A 24,348-nucleotide genomic window follows, 5' to 3' on the forward strand; every position below is an offset into this window, starting at 1 on the left:
ATTATTTTTTAGGGTTTTTAGGGTTAGGGTTTTGCTAAAATAAGTTAGGGTTTAGTGTTTAGGTTTTTGTTAAAACAAGTTAGGGTTAGAATTTTAGTAGATTTTAAAAATAAATCGAGATTTAGTGTTATTTTATAAAAATTATTTAAATTAAGGTTTATGGTTTTAAATAAATTAAGTAAATTAGGGTTTTAAGGTTTTAAATAAATTAAGGTTTAGGATTTAGGGTTTTAAATAAATTAAGTAAATTAGGGTTCTAGGGTTTTAAATAAACTAAATTAGGGTTTTAAAAATTAAATTAAGGTTTATGGTTTTTAAATAAATTAAGTAATTTAGAGTTCTAGGGTTTTAAATAAATTAAATTAGGGTTTAAGGTTTAAGGTTAAATTTAATTAAATTAGGGTTTATTTTTTTTAAAAAAATAACATTGTGTTTATTATTTTTTTAACATAATTGACTATTTTTATCTTGAAAAAATAATTTTAAGAAGACTTTTCTGAACAAATAATGTCAAAAACGCTTCAAGCAGGATGCACTGTCAACAAAAATACAGAAAAAATGCTCCCACGTGGAAGCTCTTTTTCTACAGTAGTTACTGAAAAAATAATTTTAAGAAGACGTTTCTGAACAAATAGTGTCAAAAACGCTTCAAGTAGGATGCACTATCAGTAAAATTACGGAAAAAAGCTACCACGTGGTCCCTCTTTTTCTACAGTAGTTCATGAAAAAATAATTTTGAGAAGACGTTTCTGAACAAATAGTGTCAAAAATACTTCAAGCAGGATGCACTGTCAGTAAAATTATAGAAAAAAGCTCCCACGTGGACGCTCTTTTTCTACAGTAGTTCCTAAAAAATAATTTAGAGAAGATGTTTCTGAACAAATAGTGCCAAAAAAACTTCAAGTAGGATGCAATGTCAGCAAAATTTCTAAAAAAAGTTCCCATGTGGACGCTCTTTTTCTACAGTAGTTCATGATTAGCCTTAGGCTATAAACGAGAAAAATTTCATTCTCAGGATGCATAAGTTACAACAAAAAAAATTAGAGAGGCTAAGCAGAATAGAAATTGAAAATGAGTGAACGTATTAATGCTGTTATTTACTCTGATGGTGAGGTCCGTGACATCGAGATCGACATTGTTTTTTTATCAGAGAATACAGCGCTAATGGTTTTTAACCAAAGTATAGATTTTACAGAATTTCGTAAAAGAATTAGGCATAAAATCTTCAGACCAACACCAAGTAGGGTTTCTTCTATTAAGTATCAATTTTGTGCTTCGATTGATCCCGTGACATATGACTCATTTGATATCAAAGGTGTTCGTAGCTTTGAGGCGATGGTGCAGACTCATCTCGCTAGTGGATCAGCCTATCTTAAGTTATATGTATTTTCATTGCCAAATGAAACATTTATGACTTTAAAATCATCTGTTGCTCGAGAGAAATACACGATGCCTAGCCGACACTCCGTTAGTGGAAGGCAGAACATGGAAGTGCCCTTGTTTGGTGGCAATATGGAAAACACAACTCTTGCACGACACTCGATTAGTAGATGGGACATGTACATCGGTGGGTTGATGTTCAATGCTGGAAATATTTATTGGGGAATGACATCAACTTCTAGTGGTTGGCAATACACATCTCATTGGGGATGTTACGAAATGTCCACAAGAAGGGATGATGTACTCCCTATGACGTCCACTGGCAAGGAGACCTCGTACGTTGCAAATGATAGTGAGACCGATGTGGATCCACCTCGAGAGCCCAGCCCCAATGATGCAAAAGTTGCATTATTTTCTGAATCAAAGCCTGTTCCATCCAAACCTGAATACGTTGAAGGGGGTTCAGATGAAGAAGAAGAAGAAGATCCGCGATTCAGAGCGTACTCGCCTCCAGCCCACATGCATAATGTCGATAAATTGACAGATGATATGTTAGAGTTTCCAAATCAACCACACAGAACTTGTGTTGGATTAGGGTGATTTGGAAGTTGGTAAGGAGTTTTCTAATAAGGATAGTTTTCTTGGTGTTTTGAAACAACGTAGCATGAATCACCGGGTTAACTACAATATGGTTAAATCCAAATCTGAGAAGTTCGAAACTAAGTTTTTAGTGCAAGATGGTACATGTTCATGGAAAATCATGACTTCTTTTAGGAAAAAGACAGGCTTGTGGGGGATAAAAAGGTACAAAGGTCCACATACCTATGTTTTTAATACAGTATCACTGGGTGTTTAGGGTTTTGAATAATAATGTTATTACTTAATGTTTCATTATTTAACGTACTTCATTGATAAGTGTTTCACAAGATCATCCTAAATGGATTAAGGCATGATAGCTACCTCAATACTACTGATGTTGAAGGTGAATCTCAAGACTTCTGTGTCATGCATAATTGCCAGTATTTGTAGCCAATTGAGGTACACACCCTCTTCCCGTAAGGCTTGGATAGCTAAGCAAAAGGTATTGAAAAAACTACATAGTGGGTGGGACGCTTCATATAATGAGGTTTGGCAGTGGTGTGCTGGAGAGTTACGTCCCAAGTTGTATAACAAACCTTGAAACAATCCCTACGTACTACAATAACTGATTGCTCCATGGATGCCAAGTGTTCAAACGTCTATTCTAGAGCTTTAAGCAATGTCGGGACGTATTTGTGTACTGCAAGCCATTGGTTCAAAATGACGATACCTTCATGTATAGTAGATATACCCATCGACTATTGCTAGATGTGGCACAGGATGGCAGTGAGAGAATCCTTCTAATTGCGTTTGCAATAACATCAAAGGAGTCAGCTGATGATTGAGATTTCTTTCATTCTAGGTTAAGGAGGAATGTGTGCCCCTAACCTGATATATGCGTTATATCGAATCGGGGACTGGAATACTAGCCGCAATTAAGTGATATGGAAGCCTATAGGATCGCAGACACCATCGGTATTGTCTAAGGCATGTTACGTCCAACTACTACAAGTAATATCTTTCTACGACTGAACAAAAGCAAGTGACCAACATGGGTATTTAATCTCTATTAATATACTTTCAGTTGTAATATTCAATTTATTCTAAATGGAATATTGGTATGTAATTTTCGCTATCAACTTATATTGGCAGGATACGAGATCAATAAGGATCGTTTTCATGAGATGTTGGGGAATTTGCGTTCAGTTAACAATCAAGGCACAAACTGCCTCTATAACATACCTTTCAAACAATGGTCGCAAGCATACGACAGCGGTCTACAATATAGCCATATAACCACAAACCTGGCTGAATGCATAAATTTTGTTCTAAAAGGAACGCTTCATTTGCCAATAATCTTGGTTGTGTGAGAGATATATTTTTATTTGGCCGCACTATTTTCAAAGCGAGTAACGAGTTATAAAAGCCAAATGCAGGGAGGCCATGTATGGTTACGGAAAGTATTGCAAGAAATTAACAAAGCGAAGGCGCGGGCCAACACGATGCACACTGTATGTCACAATTGCGACAACCTATGGTTTTATGTAACAGAGTTTGATAGACCGAGCTAATGTCTTACCGGCGGGCAATATCGTGTACACCTGATAAATAAGACTTGTGACTATGGGACGTTTGACGCACTTCGTTATCCATGCGCTCATGCAATTGCAACTTGCTAGAATCTCCGTTTGGATCTCATGAGATATGTCAACGAAGTGTACAAAATAGAATACATGTAGAATATGTGGAGACACATATTCCCAATGATCCCAGATGAACGTAAGTGGCCGTCTATATCACTTGCTCCGTTTAAGTTTTTACCAGATAGAGAATTACGTCGCAAACTAAAAAGTCGACCTTACTAGAGTAGAATACGTAATAATATGGATATCCGGGAAAGTACGAATCAACAGAAGTTGTGTGGATGGTGTAAGAACCTAAGTCATACAATTCAATCATATCCAAACTGAAATAGTTGATAATTGCTGTTATGAAACGACATTGCATTATTTCTATTCTGCCTTATTAAAAAAAACTTATATTTTATTAAAAATATAAAATTAATTTACTATTAAAATATTAAAAACAACTTATTTTTTATTAAATAAAATAATATAGAAACAACTTCTGCAAATATATTAAAAAAATCAATGTATATGCCGATCGAAATCAATGCCACATGGGGTGGACGACGATTGCGCGTTGGATTTCTCCTTGGTTGCTCCGGCGGGGGTTGTCATTGCTCCGGTTATGGATGTTGGGAGGATGACCCATCTTGGTAGAATAAATAATGTAGAGGTGTTTGCATCACCCATGGCGGAGGTGTTTGAATCCCATAAGGTTATGAGAATGGTAATGAGATGAGCTCACCGACCGTGTCTCGTGCGATCCCTGCGGAGACAATGGCCTATATATTATCGGTTGAGTCGGAGTCATCAAAAAAGGAGATGCACCGATCCATGCATTCCAACTTGGCATAGGACTGGGAAAAGAATACATATTAGGGTTAGGATATGCACCTGGCATAATCTGAAGGGGTTGTGATTGTGTGGGCGCTGTTGATGGGCCCGGTGATTGTGTGGGTGTTGTTGATGGGCCCATGCCGTCATCCCTTTTCCTTGGATTTAAAAGGCCCCGTCGTTCCCTTTCCACACGGATTTGCCGATGCCTCTGCTCTTTCGATAGCAAATATGGTTTTCCATGGATCCTAAACCATGGCATATAATTCGGGGTGCACGCTAACTCTGGGACAATGATCGGTTCGCGATCAGGTATATGATCATACTGATTTTCCCAAATTTCGATATATTCCGACCAAAATACCGGCCAATTCGTATTCGTTTGCCATAAGTTGATTCTGTACTGGTCATCGAGCACCTTAGGTTCTTTAGGAATCGGTTGTCGGAATCCAAATTGTCGCAACACTCTATCCGTCTAGTGCATCTCGACAATACCATAGTTGAACAATGGGATCTTAACATGCTAAATGTTCAAATTTTGAAAGAATTCTTCCGCAATTACAGCCCGTATTGCCGGATCCTTATATGGTGTCCATTGAAACTATATGAACAAGATAAAAATATTAGTTATATATATATGAAACGACTATTTTATGTATACATATTTTATTTAATACTTACTTGTGCTTCCGACCGTTGGTCTAATAGAAACCGTATATCTTCAAAAGCGATATGTATTCCAACATAACTCACTGGATGGTTCCAGCTAATTAAATAAATTTTCAGCATACAATTTTATTTTAAATCTATTGAATAATTGTAAAATAAAATAAAAATTTTGCCTCATTATGAGTGGGAATGTATATTGGTGGTTTACTTGAGGACGTAAAAATGGAAAGCGAAACTGAACCCATGATTGTAGTAGTGATAGGCAACCTCCAATTTTGGCTTTATTTGGTGGCATCGCCCTTCACATCTAACTAATATATGAGGTTTCGTGACAAGTTCAGCATCAAATAACCTCCAATCATCTCAAGAATGTCTGCCCGAGCATATCGTATTCTTTCTACTTCAGTCGAATCATTCCCCGGCTCCAAAAATGGGTCTCGCAACCAACCCATCTCGATTCGACCTCCGTAAATATTATCCGGAATCGCATCCAAAAGATCGTAGCATATGGCTCCCCAATTAGCAAATTGAATAGACCCGATGAGTGCGGCCCCATCCACTAGTAATCCTAATTTTAACTGGACGTCCTCCAAAGTGATAGTACACTCTCCGCATAGAAGATGGAATTTATGCATATCCAGTCTCCACCTCTCTATTAACGCGTTGATGAGTTTCGAGTCCAACTTGCACCCCCGGCCTATAGTGGCCGCGTGCCAAAAACCCGCTTCCCTAAAATAATTTTCTATCAACAGTGATGATGGACCAGACATATTACGAATATAACATTGTAACACCTGATCTACAGACTGTTATAAAAAATTATAAAATACAAATTAATTAAAATTACATAATTAAAAAAATATTAAATAATATTCAAAATTTAAAATAAAACTGTACCATTTTCATTTGTTCGACGGAGATATGTTTATAATCGAGACGAATTAATTTCCTGGCCATTGCTAACACTATCAAATATTTTTGAAATTATAAAAAATACTAATTTAGAAAAATTAAAGTAAATAACTAATTATAAAGAGTTTTGAGAAATTTAATGAGAAATTTGAGAGTTTTAGGAGAAATTATAAAGATTTTTTACTAAATTGTGAAGAAATTATGTGTGAAATAATAGGAGGGGGATTTTTATATTTTTTTTACTATTGGACCCCCCAACAGTAGAGGTGCTCAAGGGCCGGGCCGGGGCCGAGCCGGGTTTGGGTCAGGCTCAACTAAAAATTTAGGCCCATTCCTTAGGCTCGAGCCGGGCCGGGACTAAAAATGGGCCTAAAATTTTGCCCAAGCCCGACCCAAATAAAAATGCTAAAACCGAGTCTACCCTACCCACCCATATTAATTTTTTATATTATTTTATATAATTTTAAATATATATAATACATAAAAATACTAAAAAATCAAAATAAATATTTTCCAACAAATTGAAAATAAATTTTAAAAATATGCGAGACTTAAATAGCACTAAGATAGATGGAACTTAACAAATAAATAACTCTAAAATAATAACAAAATTAACAAATGCCTTTAAAATAATAACAAAATTAATAATAAAATAAGTTTTATACAATATTCAAATAATAACAACAAAATAGTAGCAATATAATAGTAATATGATAGCAAAATAGAGAAAACAACAAGAAAATAACATTAAAGAACAAAAAAATAGTAATTTTTTTTTTGTCATTTAGTGAATTCGGGCTGGGCCGAGCCAAGCTCGGGCCAAAAATATCTTACTCGAGACCCGGCCTGTTTTTTAAACAGGCTTTATTTTTTAGTCCAAGCCCATTTTTCGAGTCTATATTTTTGTCCAAACCCTCCCACATTTCGGGCGGACCTTTGGGCCGGACAGGGTAACCCGACCCATGAGCAGGTCTTCCCAACGGTCAAAAAAATTTAGCCATTAGATTTGAAAAAATGTCAGCAAAGCACACCCCCTGTGGAGCGTTTTTTGCCGCCACGTAGGCGCATTTTACAAAAAACAACCATTTCTAATAAATAATTGTGTAATCGGCCCATTTCTATAACTATGCTTAGAAATGGGCTTTTTAGGTAAATTAGCCATATATATTCATATAAATAATATTTTAAATCAGAATGATTGTGACATATCAATTAAAAATTTTACTACATGACAAAGTACAAACTTCTTGAGTGATAAACTTATATCTACGGCACTAATTTTGAAAACGAATTTTTTTTTGTTCTTTTACAAATTATTATTTGAATTTTACTATTGATTCTGTTAGCATCTTCGAAGAGGAACAATCTATGGAGCAGCAAAGAAAAGAAGCAACTGAGCGTTTGCTTTCCAGACAAGGACACCACAACCTTGTTTACAATGAGGAAAATGGTGGTGTTGGTGTCGAGGATGAAGGGTTGGTGGCTGTTTCCAATTTTACCAGCATTCTTGGTCTTAGCACCCTTACGGCTGCTTGCATTACCTTTGGTTTTGGTTGTGCCGTACGTGCCTTTTCGTTGAACTGTTCTTTTAACAGTTGTAAAATTGATGGAACTTACTAATTTCTTGGATTGCATGGCAGATAGGATATTCATCGCCTACTCAATCTTCAATCATGGAAGACTTGGGACTTTCTGTGGCTGAGGTTCAACAACCCATCCACTATTTATGTTCCGATTTTTAAGAGGTTTCAATTTGACAGTCAGTTCTCTGTTTCTGCAGTTCTCACTTTTTGGTTCAATTCTGAGTATTGGATCACTAATAGGTGCTGCAATAAGTGGGAAGATAACAGATTTGTTTGGTCGGAAACCGGTAAGCTTTCTCAAGAATTATTGAATATTAATTTGCTAAAATCTTACAAACTAACTCCCATGTCTTGAACCAGACCATGTGGATCTTGAATTTGTTCTACATCGGTGGATGGCTTGCCATAGCATTTACGAAGGTTTCAGCTTTTCTGCTTATTCTTTCATAAGCTTTTGTTGACGACATGCTTGAGTTATGTACAGAGTAGGATATAAAGTTGCATTGTTTTTTTCCATCACAATGCTAACTAGGATCCTGGCTGTAAGGCAATGATGGATCCATTAGAGGATTTTCAGGATTATTTAAGCTGTCATGATCAATTTGTCATTGCTTGCTTTCATTTGTTTTCAAAAGGCCCCTTGGTTGCTTAACCTTGGAAGATTATCACTAGGATTCACAAATGGAATTTCCAACTACTTGGTAACTCATTTGAAGTCTGCTTTGATACATTTTCTTTTATCCATTAGTTGTTAAATGTTGAATTACAATGGATTACCGTTTCGATCTCAAACAGGCGTCCATCTACGTTGCAGAATAACAACAAAGAATGTCAGGGGAAGGTTTACAATCATAGTGCAGGTCATTAATCAAACATTGCCTGTAATGCACTTATTGGCTCATGGTTCTTATACTACTTGTTCTGCAGTTATTAACTGGTTGGGGCGTGTCGTTCATGTTTGTTGTTGGTTCCTTTGTCCATTGGCGCACATTGGCTCTGTTAGGTAACTAGAACTTCCTGAAATGCATTGGAAATTGGTTAGGCAATCAGATAGTTTTGTAATAGTTATTGAATGATTTTACAAACAGCCACGATTCCCGGTCTGCTTCAACTCCTACTTCTCTTCTTCATACCAGAATCTCCTCAATGGCTGGTGAGTACAATTCGAGTTTCTCTTAAATTTTACAGCTACGGTTCGGTGCCTATCTTAAAGGCTCAAGCAAAAAGAAAACAGAAAATCTCACTACTAACCTGCAAGATATTGTCCGTTTTGATATGGAAATCTCTAGTTTTGTCCTACAGCTACCAAATGGCTTTGAGTTCTACAAATATATCATAGCAGATCATCATAAGTTTTCTATTTCGGTTGAATTCTCCTCTCTGATATTTAGCCACTGAGAATATTTCTGTGCAGGCAAAATTTGGTCGTGAGAAAGAGCTTGAAGCCGCTTTGTTGTGCCTCAGGGGAGATAAAGCTGATATTTCTCATGAAGCAACTGAAATAAAAGTAACCTTTCTTTTTTTCTTAGGAAAAAAGTATAAACTTTTATAATGGTTCAATTCCTGCTTGTCTGAGCTTATCTTTTCACAGGATTATGTGGAATCTCTTAAAAGTTTCTCGAGTGAAGGAATTTTAGACATATTTCAAAAGAAGTATGTTCGGCAATTACTTGTAAGACACGTAACTTTGTTGAAATTGATCAATTTCTAAATATTTGCTATATAATCCATTGATATATCTCTTGTTTTCCTTATAGACTGTTGCTGGAGTGTTGGTCCTGATGAATTTGGGAGGAATCAATGCACTTACATATTATTCTGGTGCTATTTTTGTCTCAGCTGGTAATATTACTGGTCTTAACAATCTCCATAGAACTTCAAGAAAATTTATGAATAGTTCAACTATATTAAGTTCTATTTTGTGACAACTGAAAAGTGTATCTAGCATGGTTGGGCTCATCACACTAGCTGCTACTCAGGTTTGCTTCACTGTCATTTTGGATAGCAAAATTCTCCATTGATGGGATGATGTCTCAGTAACTAAAGAAATGTTCTGTTTTGCAGACTGTAATTGGTATTTTGGGTGCAACCTTAATTGATAAATTAGGAAGACGGCCACTCCTACTGGTTAGCCAAGGATAAACTTTTTGTAATGATCTGCCAAGTAAAATGCATTGTTACTGAACGATGATTTAACTGTGTCCATCAGGTTTCATCAGCTGGATTATGCTTTAGTAGCTTCCTCACAGGAGTATCATTCTTCTTAAAGGTATTAATGTGATGACCAGGATTCGGATATCTCCTCCTCGTCACTGCACGTGGCAAGATTTGTTTCATCACCCTCGCGTATGCTTACATCAAAGGTATTATCCCTTAAGATAGTTCTATTTCCCTCACAAGTACCTATGACCTCTCCCTCAGTTTGAATCAATGTAAGCGTAAGCAAGGGGATATCGTGCAATGATGCAGGAGAAACATTCGAAGCCCGGTCATTATAACTAAAAATGTGCCTTTATTTGCCCCCAGATGGTATTATTACTGCATTTCACTATGTCCTAACATATCAGATACAATGATCAATATTGAGCAGGATTTTAATTGGTGGGATCAAGGTAGTCCTATTTTGGCATTCATTGGCTTATTGGCAAGTCATCCATTTTCACCTTCCATTCTGTTTTTCTCCCCTTCTCCTTTAGCAATTCTAAATATTGAATAATGCTTTCAGATGTACATGGGCTCATATGCACTTGGCGGAGTACTACCATTGCTATTACTATCAGAGGTCTGTAAATTGTGTTCTGTGTTGCTCCAACTCTTCATTTTTCTTAAAGTAACCATATTCGACACCTGTGTCCAACCATATACAGACATGGGTATGAGGATACCAAAAGCCTTTCAAATAAATGAAAAAAACTACTAAAATTTGAGTATACCTACGTCGGATACATATCAACATCCGACACTCACACTTCACTCTAAGTAACATAGGTGTTGGCCTTTGTTTACTTATTCGGTCATCCATTTTTGCATAATATTGAAATATATTTACTTCTGCCACAGTTATTTCCAATAAATGTAAAAGGTTCAGCAGGAAGCATCTGTAATTTTATGGGAAATTTCACTGGTTGGGTTGTCGCATACTACTTCAACTTCCTAATTGAATGGAGCTCAACAGGTGATTGATGCCTTATTCATTTTTTTCATAATATTTCTCAAGCTTTTTGACCTTAACAACCACTGCATTTTTTTTTTTTTTTTGCCATTGTTTCAGGAATATTCTTTATATTTTCAGCCTTTAGCTTTGCAAATTTCATCCTAACAGCGACAATGGTACCCGAGACTAAAGGACGAACACTGGAGGAAATACGAGCATCAATTACTCATTCTTCAGATTGAAATAGCAATTTGATTTAAATATTGATCACTCTAGCTGCTGGTGTTACTAGACACTGATGTTGGTAATAATAATATTTTATTACTAACTAATAATTTATAATTATTGATCAAATAATTGGATTATAAAGACAACTTTTGTAGGTATAATTTGATTTAAAGTTGTATTGTAAAATTACACAATTCAAAAGTCTCTCATCAAAAGATATATTTTTATGAGAGAGTATATCATGAAAAATATACTCATTAGATCTCTAGATAAATGAGTCAATTTTTACTATTCTGTTTGGAATGTTCAAGGTTCTTTTTTCTTTTTCTTTTCTTTTTCTTTTTCTTTTTCATCTTAGAAGTGTTCATGCCTCAAAGCCATTATATCTTAAATTTTTATTTTTATTCTTCTTCTGGTTTCAATTTTATTATTTATTTTTCTAATAATTTTAAGACTTTTATATCATGCCTTTCTTATAAGAATTTAATATATAAAGAAAGAATAGTGGTATATCGCGTTGATATATGCTTTAAGATTAATGTTAAAACAATAAATATTCTATGGTTATAAATTACAAGTGTTGTTCGTTATTTGATTATAATACAAGTAAATTAGTTGTTTCATTTTGTTGCATACATTTTTTTATGTTATATAGAATAAATTTATGAATTAATTGTAATACCTTATACTTGGTTTGATTGTCGAACCAAAGTTATGGAACACCATATTAACCTCCTAAGTAACTCTATATTAACTCCCAATCTAACTTCTAACACACCAGCAGATAACAACATAGAATGTGCTTAAGTTATTAATGTGCAGCGGAATGACAAAAAAGTACTTACAGCAAAACTCTTTTAACCAGGTCACATACAAATAAGGGTTCACATACTTGTGGGGGGTTTCGAATAAAAAAAAAAAAGTTACTTTTTCTCATTCATAATTGAGGATTCATAAATATGTTTAAAAAAAAGGTAAAATATGCACAAAAATAAGACAACTCAAGCTCGCAAACTCACTTTGCAGGCTTTTGGGTTCAAAACAGCGAAATCATGCGAACATACTTCACTAAATTAACAACTTTACATGGCAGCACATAAGGAAATAGAAAAAAAAATGAATTAACAATATGAAAACACTAAGTTTTTGTTGGAACATTTTAAATATTTATAGTGTTCCAATAACTATAAATAAATGGGTATAATTAATCAAAAGATTATATTATTTTATTTTTAAAAAGAATTATAACTATTTAAATAATATTATTTGAATAGTTATAATCAAATGAATAATTATGTGTTTATTTTAAAGACATTATTATTTAGAAAGACACCTATTGATGAAAGATGTCTCTATGAAGAGACATGAAAATTCCTATAAATAGGAATGAGATTTCATTTGGAAATCATACCAACAAATTCTAATATTCTTTCTTTCCTTCCTTCATTTTCTAATATTATTAGATTATTCTATAAAGTATTACTGCAGAAATCCTTTATAGAAATTGAGTTTCTTGTCATACATTGCTCAGTGTGTAGTGGGCTATTCTCATCAGTGCAAAACGCAAATAGTCATTGGCTTCATTGTTTCCTCGAGGTTAATTTGCTTGGAACTCGCTTGCACACCGAAGATAGGTGGGGGTGAATATAACATTAAAGATAGTGGCTTGATACATGCCTTGGAGCCTTGTCCTATTTCTTCTTCTATTCGAGTTTCGTTCGTGTGTTCGAGATTTTCCTCACCGGAGATTTGTACTAATAGTTTTTACAAATCCAATCACATCTCGGGGCATAATATTTCATTTTCAAACATAAGGGTCCGCATGTAACACTCTATACCTGGTTTGATCACCTGACTCAAGCTATAAGGTATTACAACTGTAAAACATCAACGTTATTCACTATCTCAACATAAATGATTAAACACCTCTTAACGTAATGTAATTACAATATTTCAATGATAATCCATCATATTCAAGCCTTAATGAAGCACAAGAAGCTATTAAAACAGCATGGAAACAAATCTAGACTAATTTGAAACTTTTACAAAAATTCAAGTGAAAAGTGAAAATAGGGGTTACACGGTCTTAAGGTCACATGGTCGTGTAACAAGGTTAAGACCATGTGATCCCATAACATGGTCGTGTGTCTAACCATGTAATAAAATTAAACCGTGAACTCTCGATACACACAATCATGTGCTTAGGCCGTGCAACTAAATGTTGCCGTGTGGACAAACCTGTACCAAAATTAAACAGGCCACATGGTCATGTCATGCAACCGTGTGAGACACACGCCCTTGTGGCAGATTGTGTCGCAAGCTGTATATGTGTGAAAGTACCTTCTAAAACAAGCAATTTCAACCTAAATTACTTATACCACAAATCATGAAATTTTCAGCCAACAACCTACATAAAATGTACCAAAACTTGTCAACATACCAAATCACATTCAACCTAAGTGTCTAACCAATATACCCTTATTGGCACTACCATTCAAACATAAACATCAACCATCCAAACTTAAAAAAAACTAACTTCTCATACTTGTACATTCACCAAATCAACACCAATTACTAAATGCCAAAATCATCAATTGAAGTTCACCAATTAGCTTATCATATAAATACCAATTTGTAAAATCCCAAAAATCGGGTTGGAAGAAATTGAGTTATGAAATCAAGAGTAGTCATGTCTCGATTTTGAGTTGAGATTTTGGAAGTTTTGAACAAGTAAATAGATTTGGTTCAGTGGTTAAGTGTTCTAGCAATACATGTGAGGTTATGGGTTCGAATCATATTTCTTGAAATTTTTCTGTTTTTTATTAAACTCTTGGCTTTGGACATATGGGTTATAAGTTATTTTAGATCAATTGATGTTAAGAATAAGCCTGCTGGCTCAATGGTTAAGTTTATATATACCATTGGTCTTGTGTTCAAATTTTTGCGTACGCAATGGGGAAAATATTTTTATGATATTCTGTAAACTAGTTTTGTTATTTTCTTTAAAAGGTTGATTAACTTCCTTCCCCATTCTTTTTCTTCAAAATGTTCATTCTTCCCTTCTTTTGTTTTTGTTTCTCTTCACTCCAATTATATTTTTCTTTTCCCTCATTCCATTGATATGTTATTTGAATCTTTTTGAACTGTTATGCCAAATTCCCTTGTGCTATTAATCTTCAACCGAATTGTAAGTGTCCTCTCTCAAGTTAGTTTGTTTGAGTTGTGATAAACGAAGTTATGTTTCCTTTTTTAAGGAGTAAGTTTCTTATTCGTATAAGTTTTGTTAGGCAAAGATCTTGAGAGTGACGTTTCTCTAATGATTTAAGTTTCGTGTTTCAGTTTACAAGTAAAGGTAAGCGTCTAACTCTGTTTGAGATTTGGTGTCGAAGTTCTTCGATGTACTTCTGTTTAGATGTTAATTCAAGTGTTTTGTTTAGTTTATTCGTCTGATTTAGTCATTGTAACATTATTTTTATGTTCGAGAATCATCTCTATTGCTTCTAGATCAAAGCCGTATTAGGTGGGAATTGAAAACCTCTTTTTCTTCAAATTTTAATTGTCGAAAAATGAGACTGTCGAAGCCATACGAATGTGTGTGTCTGACTGTGTAACTCACTGTTCACAAAAATTGGAGGCACATGGGTATGTGCCCATACTATGTGTTGTTATTGTTGTGCAGGGTTCACACGGGCCAATGACACGGGCATGTGTTCAAGCTATGTAACTCACTGTTTGCGAATTAGGACCACACGAGAAAGTGACACAGGCTTGTTCCATACCATGTGGAGTCACACGGGTCAGCTTTTCAGGCTGTGTGAAACCACATAAGTGTGTGGGCCAGTATTTGAGATTTTTCCCTCAGGCCAGAAACATTGTTTGAAATGAATATAGGCCTACTGTAAGGTTTGTACGATCTGAATTAGGTTATATAACTTGATATCTGATCATCTAATGATGAACAACTTGTGATCTGTACGTATATTTGCTATGTTTGAACCTAAGTAAGTAGGGTCTGTCAGAATGTAATGTGCTCTTGTTTAATATATACGAACTATCTAGGTACGATTTGTATTCTATTAAGTTTGATGGTATGCCTCTACGTTACTTTGTTGCTTAAGAATATGTGATATCTGAATATGTTTAATTGATTAGTACTGATTCTGATTTATAATCATGAATATGACTTCATGGAAAATATGATATTATTTGTTAAGTTTTGATAATTTGTTTTATAACTTACTGACTCTATTACTGTACGATAGCATGACTTACATGCTTATCACTCTGCTTTTATATATGCATGCCATGACACATTTCATGGGACTTGGGATGATATGAAAGTGGGAAGTTTATGGCAGTTTGATGATCTGTATTATCTGGTAGTTTATCCATGATTCTATTCTGGCAACTTCGTGCAATGTAGGGGCTTGTTCACATATATTTGATCTGATAGTTTTAATTGCAAAATTCTAGTGGCATTGTCTACAATTATCTATTGGTGTGATTTGGTTGGACGAGTCTTGGGGGAACTCTATTTTTGTTTGTAGCGGAGTTGGGTAGGATATTTTATGATAAATCTGCATTCTGATTTGTTTTCAAAAATACTGCATTTGTATAAACATACATCCTTCGCATAGCTCTGTTCAGTTCTACTCTGCTCTGTTTTATTATGTTATGTTCTGCTCTGTCATGTTCTATTTAGGTTTTTTTGTTCTATTGTATTAGCATGGTTGAAACCTCCGTGATACTCTGATCTATTTCGTTCTGGTCTTATACTCACTATTAAGTTTTCTGTGTTACTCTGACTTATATATAATGTTATGTTAATCGTAATTGATATTGGTTATACACTGGGCTTTATAACTCACCTCTTGGTTTTATCTTAGTTTTTTCAAGTAAGGCTCTAACTTAGGACCAAACGGTGTATAAAAGCTTGGATTGTTTTGTGATAGTGTAGAAATGTTTTTGATCTTTTGAGTTTGTAATTTGGTTCTGAGTTCGTCTTAATTTTTGCTAAATTCGTCAGTAGTTAATCATTTCTAACGTGAAACTAAAAAATCACTTAAGTAAATAAAACAGATTTGGGTTTTCTACCTTAAACTCCGAAAAAATTTTCCACCACGAATCACTTACTTTGTTATCTTTTCCTTCTCAAGCTTGCTGATTAAAGGAAGATTTTATTAGAAGAACGACGCCAGAGTGCTGCTACTATTGTGAGTTGAATGTTTTGTTCGATATCACGCATAACTCGTGGGAGTGGGGTATAAATGTATTTTGGAAATTACTTGTATAAATAACATCTGTTTGGATAAGACCATGTTTTTAAAACATCTTTATTTAATATCAAAGTTAGGACTTGAAGTATCATGTTTTGTTTAATGAAGTTATTATATCTAAGCTTAAACAACATATGGCTTGTACGTTATTTTTAAACTGTTGATGATTTCATTCAAACTTTAGTAAAGAAACAACTAACATATGTTTTATATCTATAAGTTCTAATTATTATATAAAGCTTCCACCAAAATATTTTAAAGTTAGTTTGATTTTAAGTAGTGACACACTATACTCGAATCTTATTATAGGGTCAAGTTTAACTTATTATATGATCATTTGCCTCGCCATTGTTTACCTTGCGATCTAATTTTTCGCAGTGTTTAGAAAGGAATGGGTGAGCTCTTGCAAACTCAGTGAATATACAAGAAAGAATATCACATTGTAGCATAAAACATAAGTTAAATAAGGACTTTGGCAAATTATTAAATTGCGAACTGGGTTCGCCATACTTATATGAAACCTAGTTCGCTAATACTTACTGTCAGATAGCTTATACTATAAAACATTGTCCTTCAGAAAACATGATTTCATAAACAAAATATTTTCTATTGGATAAGCAGATCTCCTAATAATACCTTAGAATGACTCACAAAGTATTTACATATCCCATAAGTGCAGCATAAAATTATGTGAAACATGTGAACCTTTCTATTCAACAAGTGAACCCTGTTAATGAAATGCGAAGCCTATTTAAATTCTATGCGAGCCCTATCACCTGAACTTTGCAAACCTTACTACCTTAATGTGTGCGGGCATGTATGTACGAGCCTAATGTTTTATGCGAGCCTACATACATATGCAAACCCCATGTTATGCATGAACTATATGATTTGTGTGAACCCATATACTGTATACAAGCCCTAATTTTTATGCAAGCTTTAAATGTATGCAAGCACTATATCATAATGTGAACAAGATGTTATTGTGAACCTATATGTGTGTTGTGAGCCCTGTAGATATACGAGCACCACTAAATGCAAATTGTGCTATTAAAACAAATTGTTATGTGCGAGCTCAGTAGTATTGTGATCCTTATCTTATTTGCACATTGTGAATGTGTTAAAAATTATATGTTGCCATTGTGATCTCTAGGAACCATTGGATATATTTGGCATGCCATAGTTTGTGATTACTCACCCTTATAATTATGATGGGCATTGTGGCCCAGAGATATATTGGAGAGATAAAGGAATGTAGAGCATAGCTCCATTAACCGAAGAAACGTAAAGCTCTATGAGTCATAAAGTGTTTTAGGGAGTGTGAGCATTTGTGCTACACTTATATCGGAGATGCGTAAGGCTCTTTGAGTAAAAAGCGATGCGCTATAAGGAGATTCGTTTATCCAATGTATGATAATAGAGTCCACTTATATGTTTCACAATCACAAGTTGCCACTATATCACCACAATGTGCATGACTATTGTATATAACGTGAACTATTGTAAAATGATTAATTATTAACATGTTGGAGTGTTTATATGTCTTATATGCATGAGCGCTCAATGAGCTTTAATAAGCTCATACTCCTTATATACCTTGCAGATAAGTAGCTAGTAGAACTGTGGTGAAGTGTGGCAACCCAGTGATCCATTTCAAGGAAAATACTTCCGAGTATGTGACCTATTTTCAAACCATAAAGTGAAAGCCAATGTGAGACTATCTTATGGGTTTAGAATTAGACTTAGACTTTCAAACAATTTTTTACGGGTTGTAAACAGATATTACAGACGGTTTAACTTCAAATTTTGGACTCTTATAAATGCTTGTTGAGTGATTGAATGACTGAAATTTTTATACATGTTGGTTGCTATTAATTCGATAAACTAACGAGTTTATGCAGCCGAGGGAGATTGTCAAGAGCTAAGATACGCCATTAGGCCTTTTGTATGTTGAAATAAATTGATTACTTATTATGCATGAAATAAGGGTAATAACTTGTTAATCAGAACCTGCGGACCAATGAAGCATAGTGCGAGCCATGAGTCACAAGAGAGTAGGTCATTGGCATACTATAGTGTATACCATTAAGGGTGGATTCGCTAAAAACCTTGAGTTCACCAAGGCTAGTGTTCGCCATTAGTGGATTCGCTAAACAAATGTGTGTTCACTAAGGTGAGGGTTCGTCAAAACCATGAGAGTTCACCACTTAGGAGCTCACCAATAGGGATCGTCAAACTATGATGAGTACGCCAATCAATAGGAAGTTCATTAATCGTTAAGTTCGTCCGTGATGGTGGTTACACTGAGTTAATGAGTTCGCCAATGTAGGTCAGTTCAACAAGGAAGTTGGGTTTGCCAAAGAAAATGAGTACCTCAAAGTGGGGAGTGCGTGTATGTCTCTTCGATTAGTTAGTCTAGCAGTACAAAAAGAGATGTGCATCCATGCTCGCCAGTGTTAGGGGTTTGCCAAACTAGGGGTTCCCAAGACCTGTTTGCGAGCTAGGAGCGGCGGATAAGTCACGACCTGTTGGATTTTCAGTAGGTGGTTCGCAGGTGACTTAAACCTAAACTATTGTGCTTGTTTTTTATGATATGACTAGAAAGGCATGTTATTAAGTTTATTTTTATTATCATAAAAGTTGCAAATGCGTGGTGTGCGTGGTTGGTTGATGTGTTATGTAATGCTTTTTATGGAGAGTCACGTCGGTGGATAATGTGACATTTAAAATTTGAGTTAGGTCGTCCTGACCAAGTTTGGGGCTCCACATTAACTGTTGGTCATGTCCTAGTACAAGATCATATAGCAGATGTTAGTAGATATGAAAAGTTGCAAAAAAGCAACCAGTTGGGTGAATATTAAGGTATAGAAGTGGTTAAGCTATTGAAGTTGTATAGTTGCTTCAGCCGGTTAAAAGTTAGCTGTTAGTTAGTTTTGTTAAGTTAGTTTTTTTGTAACACCCCTTACCCGTACCTGAGACCGTGACAACGTACGGGGCATTACCGTACACAAACATGACATTTCTGGAAAATCACAGGCTATAAAATTTCGTTCCAAATTAAAACCAATCAAACATATTAGTAGTGTCCCTATTATGGGACTACGAGACCTAAAACATTCATTAAGAATGGTTCAAGACTATACCGAGAGCTTAAGAAAATCTTAGGAAAATTTCTAGGTTTAAGCTTTACACGCCCATGTAGAGGCAATGCGTACGCCCGTGTGCTTGGGACACGCCCATGTCCTTTACCCGTGTAGAATTAATTGAATTTATTTTCCATTTCGAACCTACAGGGGTTTTCACATGGCCGAACACACGCCCGTGTCCTTCACACGACCTAGACACGTCCGTGTCGTCACCCGTGTCTAAAAAACTAAGCATTCTGTTTATGACATCATCATGCATTTAGGGGCACACGGCCAAGACATACGCCCGTGTGCTAGGTCGTGTCCTCCACACGATTGAGATACATGACCGTATCTCTGCCCGTGTGTTTACTACCATACATGCTGACCTAAAAACTTTAGGTGCAGGGGACACACGGCCGTACCACACGCCCATGGAAACTGACCGTGTGTCACACACGGCCTAGACACACGCCCGTGTGTCTACCCGTGTGGACCTTTTTGGAGGCTACAATCCAAGTCAATGGTCACCCTCAACTTCCACACACATCTGTGAACTTCTATGGTATTCAACAGGGCCTAAATATGCCCAATGACTACCTTCAATGGTCTATTACATGTTAACCTCATCTCATTGGTTTTATACATGCTAGATCATCCTCTTTGTATTAAGGATTACCATATCATCAAACACATTTAGACTTGGCTCATTTTATAACTCATTTGCAATTATGACCGAACCATCTTCGAGTGATTTGGCCACATTCCACATGTCCATTCATGATATACCACATTTAACCATCTCATGAAAATTTAAACACCAACATGCACAATTAGTAAGTTACAACCTACATCAAAAGGAGCCATGTCTTATGGTCATATACAAAATGAATAGGTATATCATTCAAGCCCTTACATTGGCTAACCAATGACACATATAAAAAAATAACCAAAAGCTTATACATGCCATTGTAACAAAGTAAAGGTATCTATATACCAAAGCAAGATAAGCTGATAGTGCTGATAATACTCCAATCGTCTTCCAATCTTCACGAATTCACGAGCTCTGTAAAACAGGGAAAGGAAAGGGGGTAAGCATTAACATGCTTAGTAAGTTCGAATAACAAAAAGTAATTTACCGGTTATTTAGCATACAACCATAAAAGATATTCATGCCAAACATGCATAGTATAAATTCCCTATCACGTACACTCAATCATCAAGTTAGTTTCCTCTCAAGCAATATAGCATTAATCTTGGTAAGCTCATTAATTCAAACATTTTCATTATCTTGTCTTACTATAGTCCCGTTGAATTTCTCAGAAATCTCGATGGGTATCCCATTTACCGTCAAGTCATGCTAGTGACCATTTTAAATATACACTCTCGTGAACCTCACTCTTACTGCGGGATTACCAATCTAGGTTAAATCCCTCATAACATAAATTCAAGGAGTATTACCATTCTAGGCTAAATCCCTTACAACGAAAATTACTCTAATATGCTCGGATCTAAAATGCCAATCCAGGCTGATTTCAGTCCTTAATCGTATTACCCATCCGGGCTAATCCACAATGCTCATATATTCATCAGGAGGTTCGATCACTTAAGGAACACCCGTCTGGGCTGGATCCTTATTATACTGAGATCATCAGATTACCCGTCCGGGCTAAATCCGCTTCTGTAACACATGCAGGATCTCATGTCATGTAAACAAGAATTTACCCATCGAATCTCCCTTTTTCATTCAACCGGGACAATTGTCATCTTTTTCATTTCACACTACCACATTTCATGGATTGTCATGCAATCAATATATAAATTAACATACATTTAAGAATATGCATTTTCAAGTATATTTAAAGTTTACTTCGAGTCACACGAACTTACCTGGTAATTGCTTCGGTTTCGTATTTCGGTTATTCCAAAGCCTTTCGTTTTTCACGGTCAACCTCCGAAATTGGTTCCTCGGGGTCATATTAGTAAAAATAAATTATTAATACCTCATACTATTCATTTTGGACCTAAATTTTACCCCCGGGCAAGATGCCCATTTTGCCCTCATCATTTCACATTTTTACAAATTAGTCCCTAGGCTCGTATAATGAAATGCATGAAACTTTTAGAATACCCAAGCCTAGCCGAATATTTTTCATGCTTATGCCAACCCATATTTTCTTCTATTTCACATTTCTACCACATATTTTATACTTTTTACAAAATGGTCATTTAAGTCATTTCCATGAAAACTGACCTAGTAAAAGTTGTTTACCATACTTTAAACCCTCATATTCCTCCATAAATCATCAAAACACAAGCATCTCATGCATGGGTAAATTTCCAAACATGAACCCTAGCTTGAGATATGGGTAGAAATGGATAGAACATGTTACGAGGATCTCAAAATTATAAAGAATATTAAAAACGGGGCTAGAGAGCACTTACTGTTGAGCTTGAAATGTTGAAAACCCTAGCTTATGGAGCTCTAGGAATTTCGGCAGCTATGGGGAAGAAAAAGATGGCTGGTTTTGGCTTTCTTTTTCCCTTTTTATTAAGTTTATTACCAAATGACCAAAATGCCCCTCCTTACAAAACTTCTAATTTTTTTTTCTATGCATGCTCATTTTTGTCCAATGTAATACCCCGAAAATTTCTATTGTAAGTTATTATCCTTGATATAGAAAAATAAGGAAATAAGTGATAAAAAGGGAAGTTTTGAGTTATGACAACATTGGGAAGTAAATTATGATATCTTGACTCAGAAAAGGACTAAATTGTAAAAGTGTGAAAAGTTTTCTTGTACAAGAGTAAATACTCAAGACTTGAGGGGTTAAAGTGTAAATATAAAAATTTTAAGGACCAATAGTGCAAATATTTTAAGGGTGGAATGATCTAGAAACTAAGGAAAATGGATGAATTAGGACCAAATTGAATAAGTGAAGAATTATGAGGGACTAAATTGCAATTTTACCAAATTAAATTATGAATCAAGGATGGAATTTTAAAAGATAATCAAGGGTAATATGGTCAATTAGAAGGAGAGAGAAATCTAGAGACAATGATGATGTTGGAGATATTTTAGATAAATTAAATAAATATTAGTTTATTAATACTTTAAATTAATTTTTAAATGATATTTTATTATTTTATTATTATTTTATTTAATATATATATGTAATGAAAGAAAGAGGAGGATGGACATTTTTCCCATGCACTAACGTGAGAGAAAGAAAGAAAGTTTTGCTTTCTTTATAATTTGGTCCTTCTATAAAAAATTCACCATTTTCACCCAAAAATTAAAAGAATTTCCATAGCTACCAAGAGAGAAAAATGTTAAGGAGACTATGGGAAGTTAGAATATCAAGTTAGATTCAAGAAATTGAAGCTGAAGGAGAGAGAAAATCAAGATGAAGATTGAAATCAATAGAACAAGATAAGAACATCATGATTTCAATATATTTTTAAGTTTGATATTATTGTAAAAGTATGGAATTGATGTTAATGTAGAGTTTTCTTATATATAGACCTATGTTCTTGACATGTTAGTGAAGGGAGAATAAGAGAAAGTAATGAGAAATAGTGTAGAGAAAGAAAATAAGGGTGTTATAAACATGGTAAATAAACATCTTGCACTAAAACAGTTTTGGACAGTAGCAGTAGGCTAACTTTGAAAAATCACCATAAATTGTGAAAATTGAATTAGAGGATGAAAAAAATATGAAATTAAATCTTATTCAGTATATTTTCTTATAAAATAAGTCATGTAAGAAATGAAATTTTAAATTATGAGATATAATAAATTTTATGAGACAAGGTCAGAATGATTTTGGGTTCCCCTGTTCTGACTTTGGAAAATCATAAAAAATTGGAGAAAAATAATTAGGGGCTTAAATTTATATTTTTAGAATCCTGAATGAGTATATTTTCAATAGAAACAAATGATAACATTATTAAAATCTCGTACAAGGATATAATTAATTTTTAGTGAAGAAGGGCCGGAACTGTCAGACAGCAGAACAGAGGTAACTTTAAAGAATAAACTGTACTTATTAGCTAAACCAAAAATTATAAAAATTTTATGGTAAGAATATATGTGAGTCTAGTTTCAGGGAAAATTAATGGATCTTAATTTGGAGTTCTGTATCTTAAGATAAAAATAATTTAGTGACTTTGACAAGCTTTGAATATACATATAAGTAAATAGTGAAATTATAGATAATGTTACTTATAAGCATGTTTTATACATTAAGGATGTGGAATGGAGAGGAGGGGAAGGAAAATATATATGAATATTCAGCTAGTATGGTTAATTTGCATGTTTTAGGCTCAAGGACTAAATTGAATAAAAGTAAAACTTTAGGGGGCAATTTTGTAAAAATGTCAAAAATGAAAGGGAATGAATTGTTTTATTATCTAAATTAATAAATTGAATGAAATTATTAATTTAAGATTGGGTGAAAATTGGGAAAATGATAAATTACCAAAATGCCCCTAAATCTTGGTATTTCTACAATTTAGTCAGGTAGGTTCGTATAACTTGAATGAGCATATAAATATGTCAATTTAAATATTATATTGTATTTTATATGATGTTTGAATTGAATATATGAAATGTATGGATGTTGAAATGAAAGAAATAATACATGTTTTGAAACTACTTGAAAGGGATAAAATCTGTTTGAATATTGGGTTCTGGATGGATATAGGTGATTTCCCAAATGAAAGAGTTCCTGAATGTGTTACAAAAATAGATAACCCGGACAGTTAATCTGACAAAAGCCTTCTCAAGAATATAAAGTGGATAGGATTCGTTCCTGATTCACTATAATACCTCAAAGTGGATAGGATTTGTTCTTGATTCACTATGGTAATTTAAAGTGAATAGGATTTATTCTTGATTCATTATGGTAACTCAAGGCGGATAGGATTTGACCTAAAAAGGTAATCCTGATTTGCTACAATTATATGATATATGATTCATTA

At 34.5% G+C, this 24,348-nt stretch overlaps 1 protein-coding gene across 1 annotated transcript in view; it reads left to right on the forward strand.

Annotated features, from left to right (window-relative positions):
• Positions 1 to 7,207: 7,207 nt before the first annotated feature.
• The window catches only part of LOC108473385 (sugar transporter ERD6-like 15), a 52,329-nt gene continuing 35,188 nt past the window's right edge, over positions 7,208 to 24,348 (forward strand). Inside the window, exons 1-13 of the mRNA XM_053021364.1 lie at positions 7,208 to 7,559; positions 7,640 to 7,702; positions 7,780 to 7,869; positions 7,943 to 8,002; positions 8,218 to 8,283; positions 8,378 to 8,392; positions 8,510 to 8,585; positions 8,671 to 8,735; positions 8,997 to 9,089; positions 9,174 to 9,254; positions 9,340 to 9,424; positions 9,551 to 9,561; positions 9,647 to 9,709. Of these exons, the coding sequence (XP_052877324.1) occupies positions 7,368 to 7,559; positions 7,640 to 7,702; positions 7,780 to 7,869; positions 7,943 to 8,002; positions 8,218 to 8,283; positions 8,378 to 8,392; positions 8,510 to 8,585; positions 8,671 to 8,735; positions 8,997 to 9,089; positions 9,174 to 9,254; positions 9,340 to 9,424; positions 9,551 to 9,561; positions 9,647 to 9,709 (960 nt within the window). The 5' untranslated portion in view covers positions 7,208 to 7,367. The remainder of the gene's footprint in view (positions 7,560 to 7,639; positions 7,703 to 7,779; positions 7,870 to 7,942; positions 8,003 to 8,217; positions 8,284 to 8,377; positions 8,393 to 8,509; positions 8,586 to 8,670; positions 8,736 to 8,996; positions 9,090 to 9,173; positions 9,255 to 9,339; positions 9,425 to 9,550; positions 9,562 to 9,646; positions 9,710 to 24,348) is intronic.

The sequence above is a fragment of the Gossypium arboreum genome, chromosome 11 (assembly GCF_025698485.1).
Source record: "Gossypium arboreum isolate Shixiya-1 chromosome 11, ASM2569848v2, whole genome shotgun sequence".
Lineage (NCBI taxonomy): Eukaryota > Viridiplantae > Streptophyta > Magnoliopsida > Malvales > Malvaceae > Gossypium > Gossypium arboreum.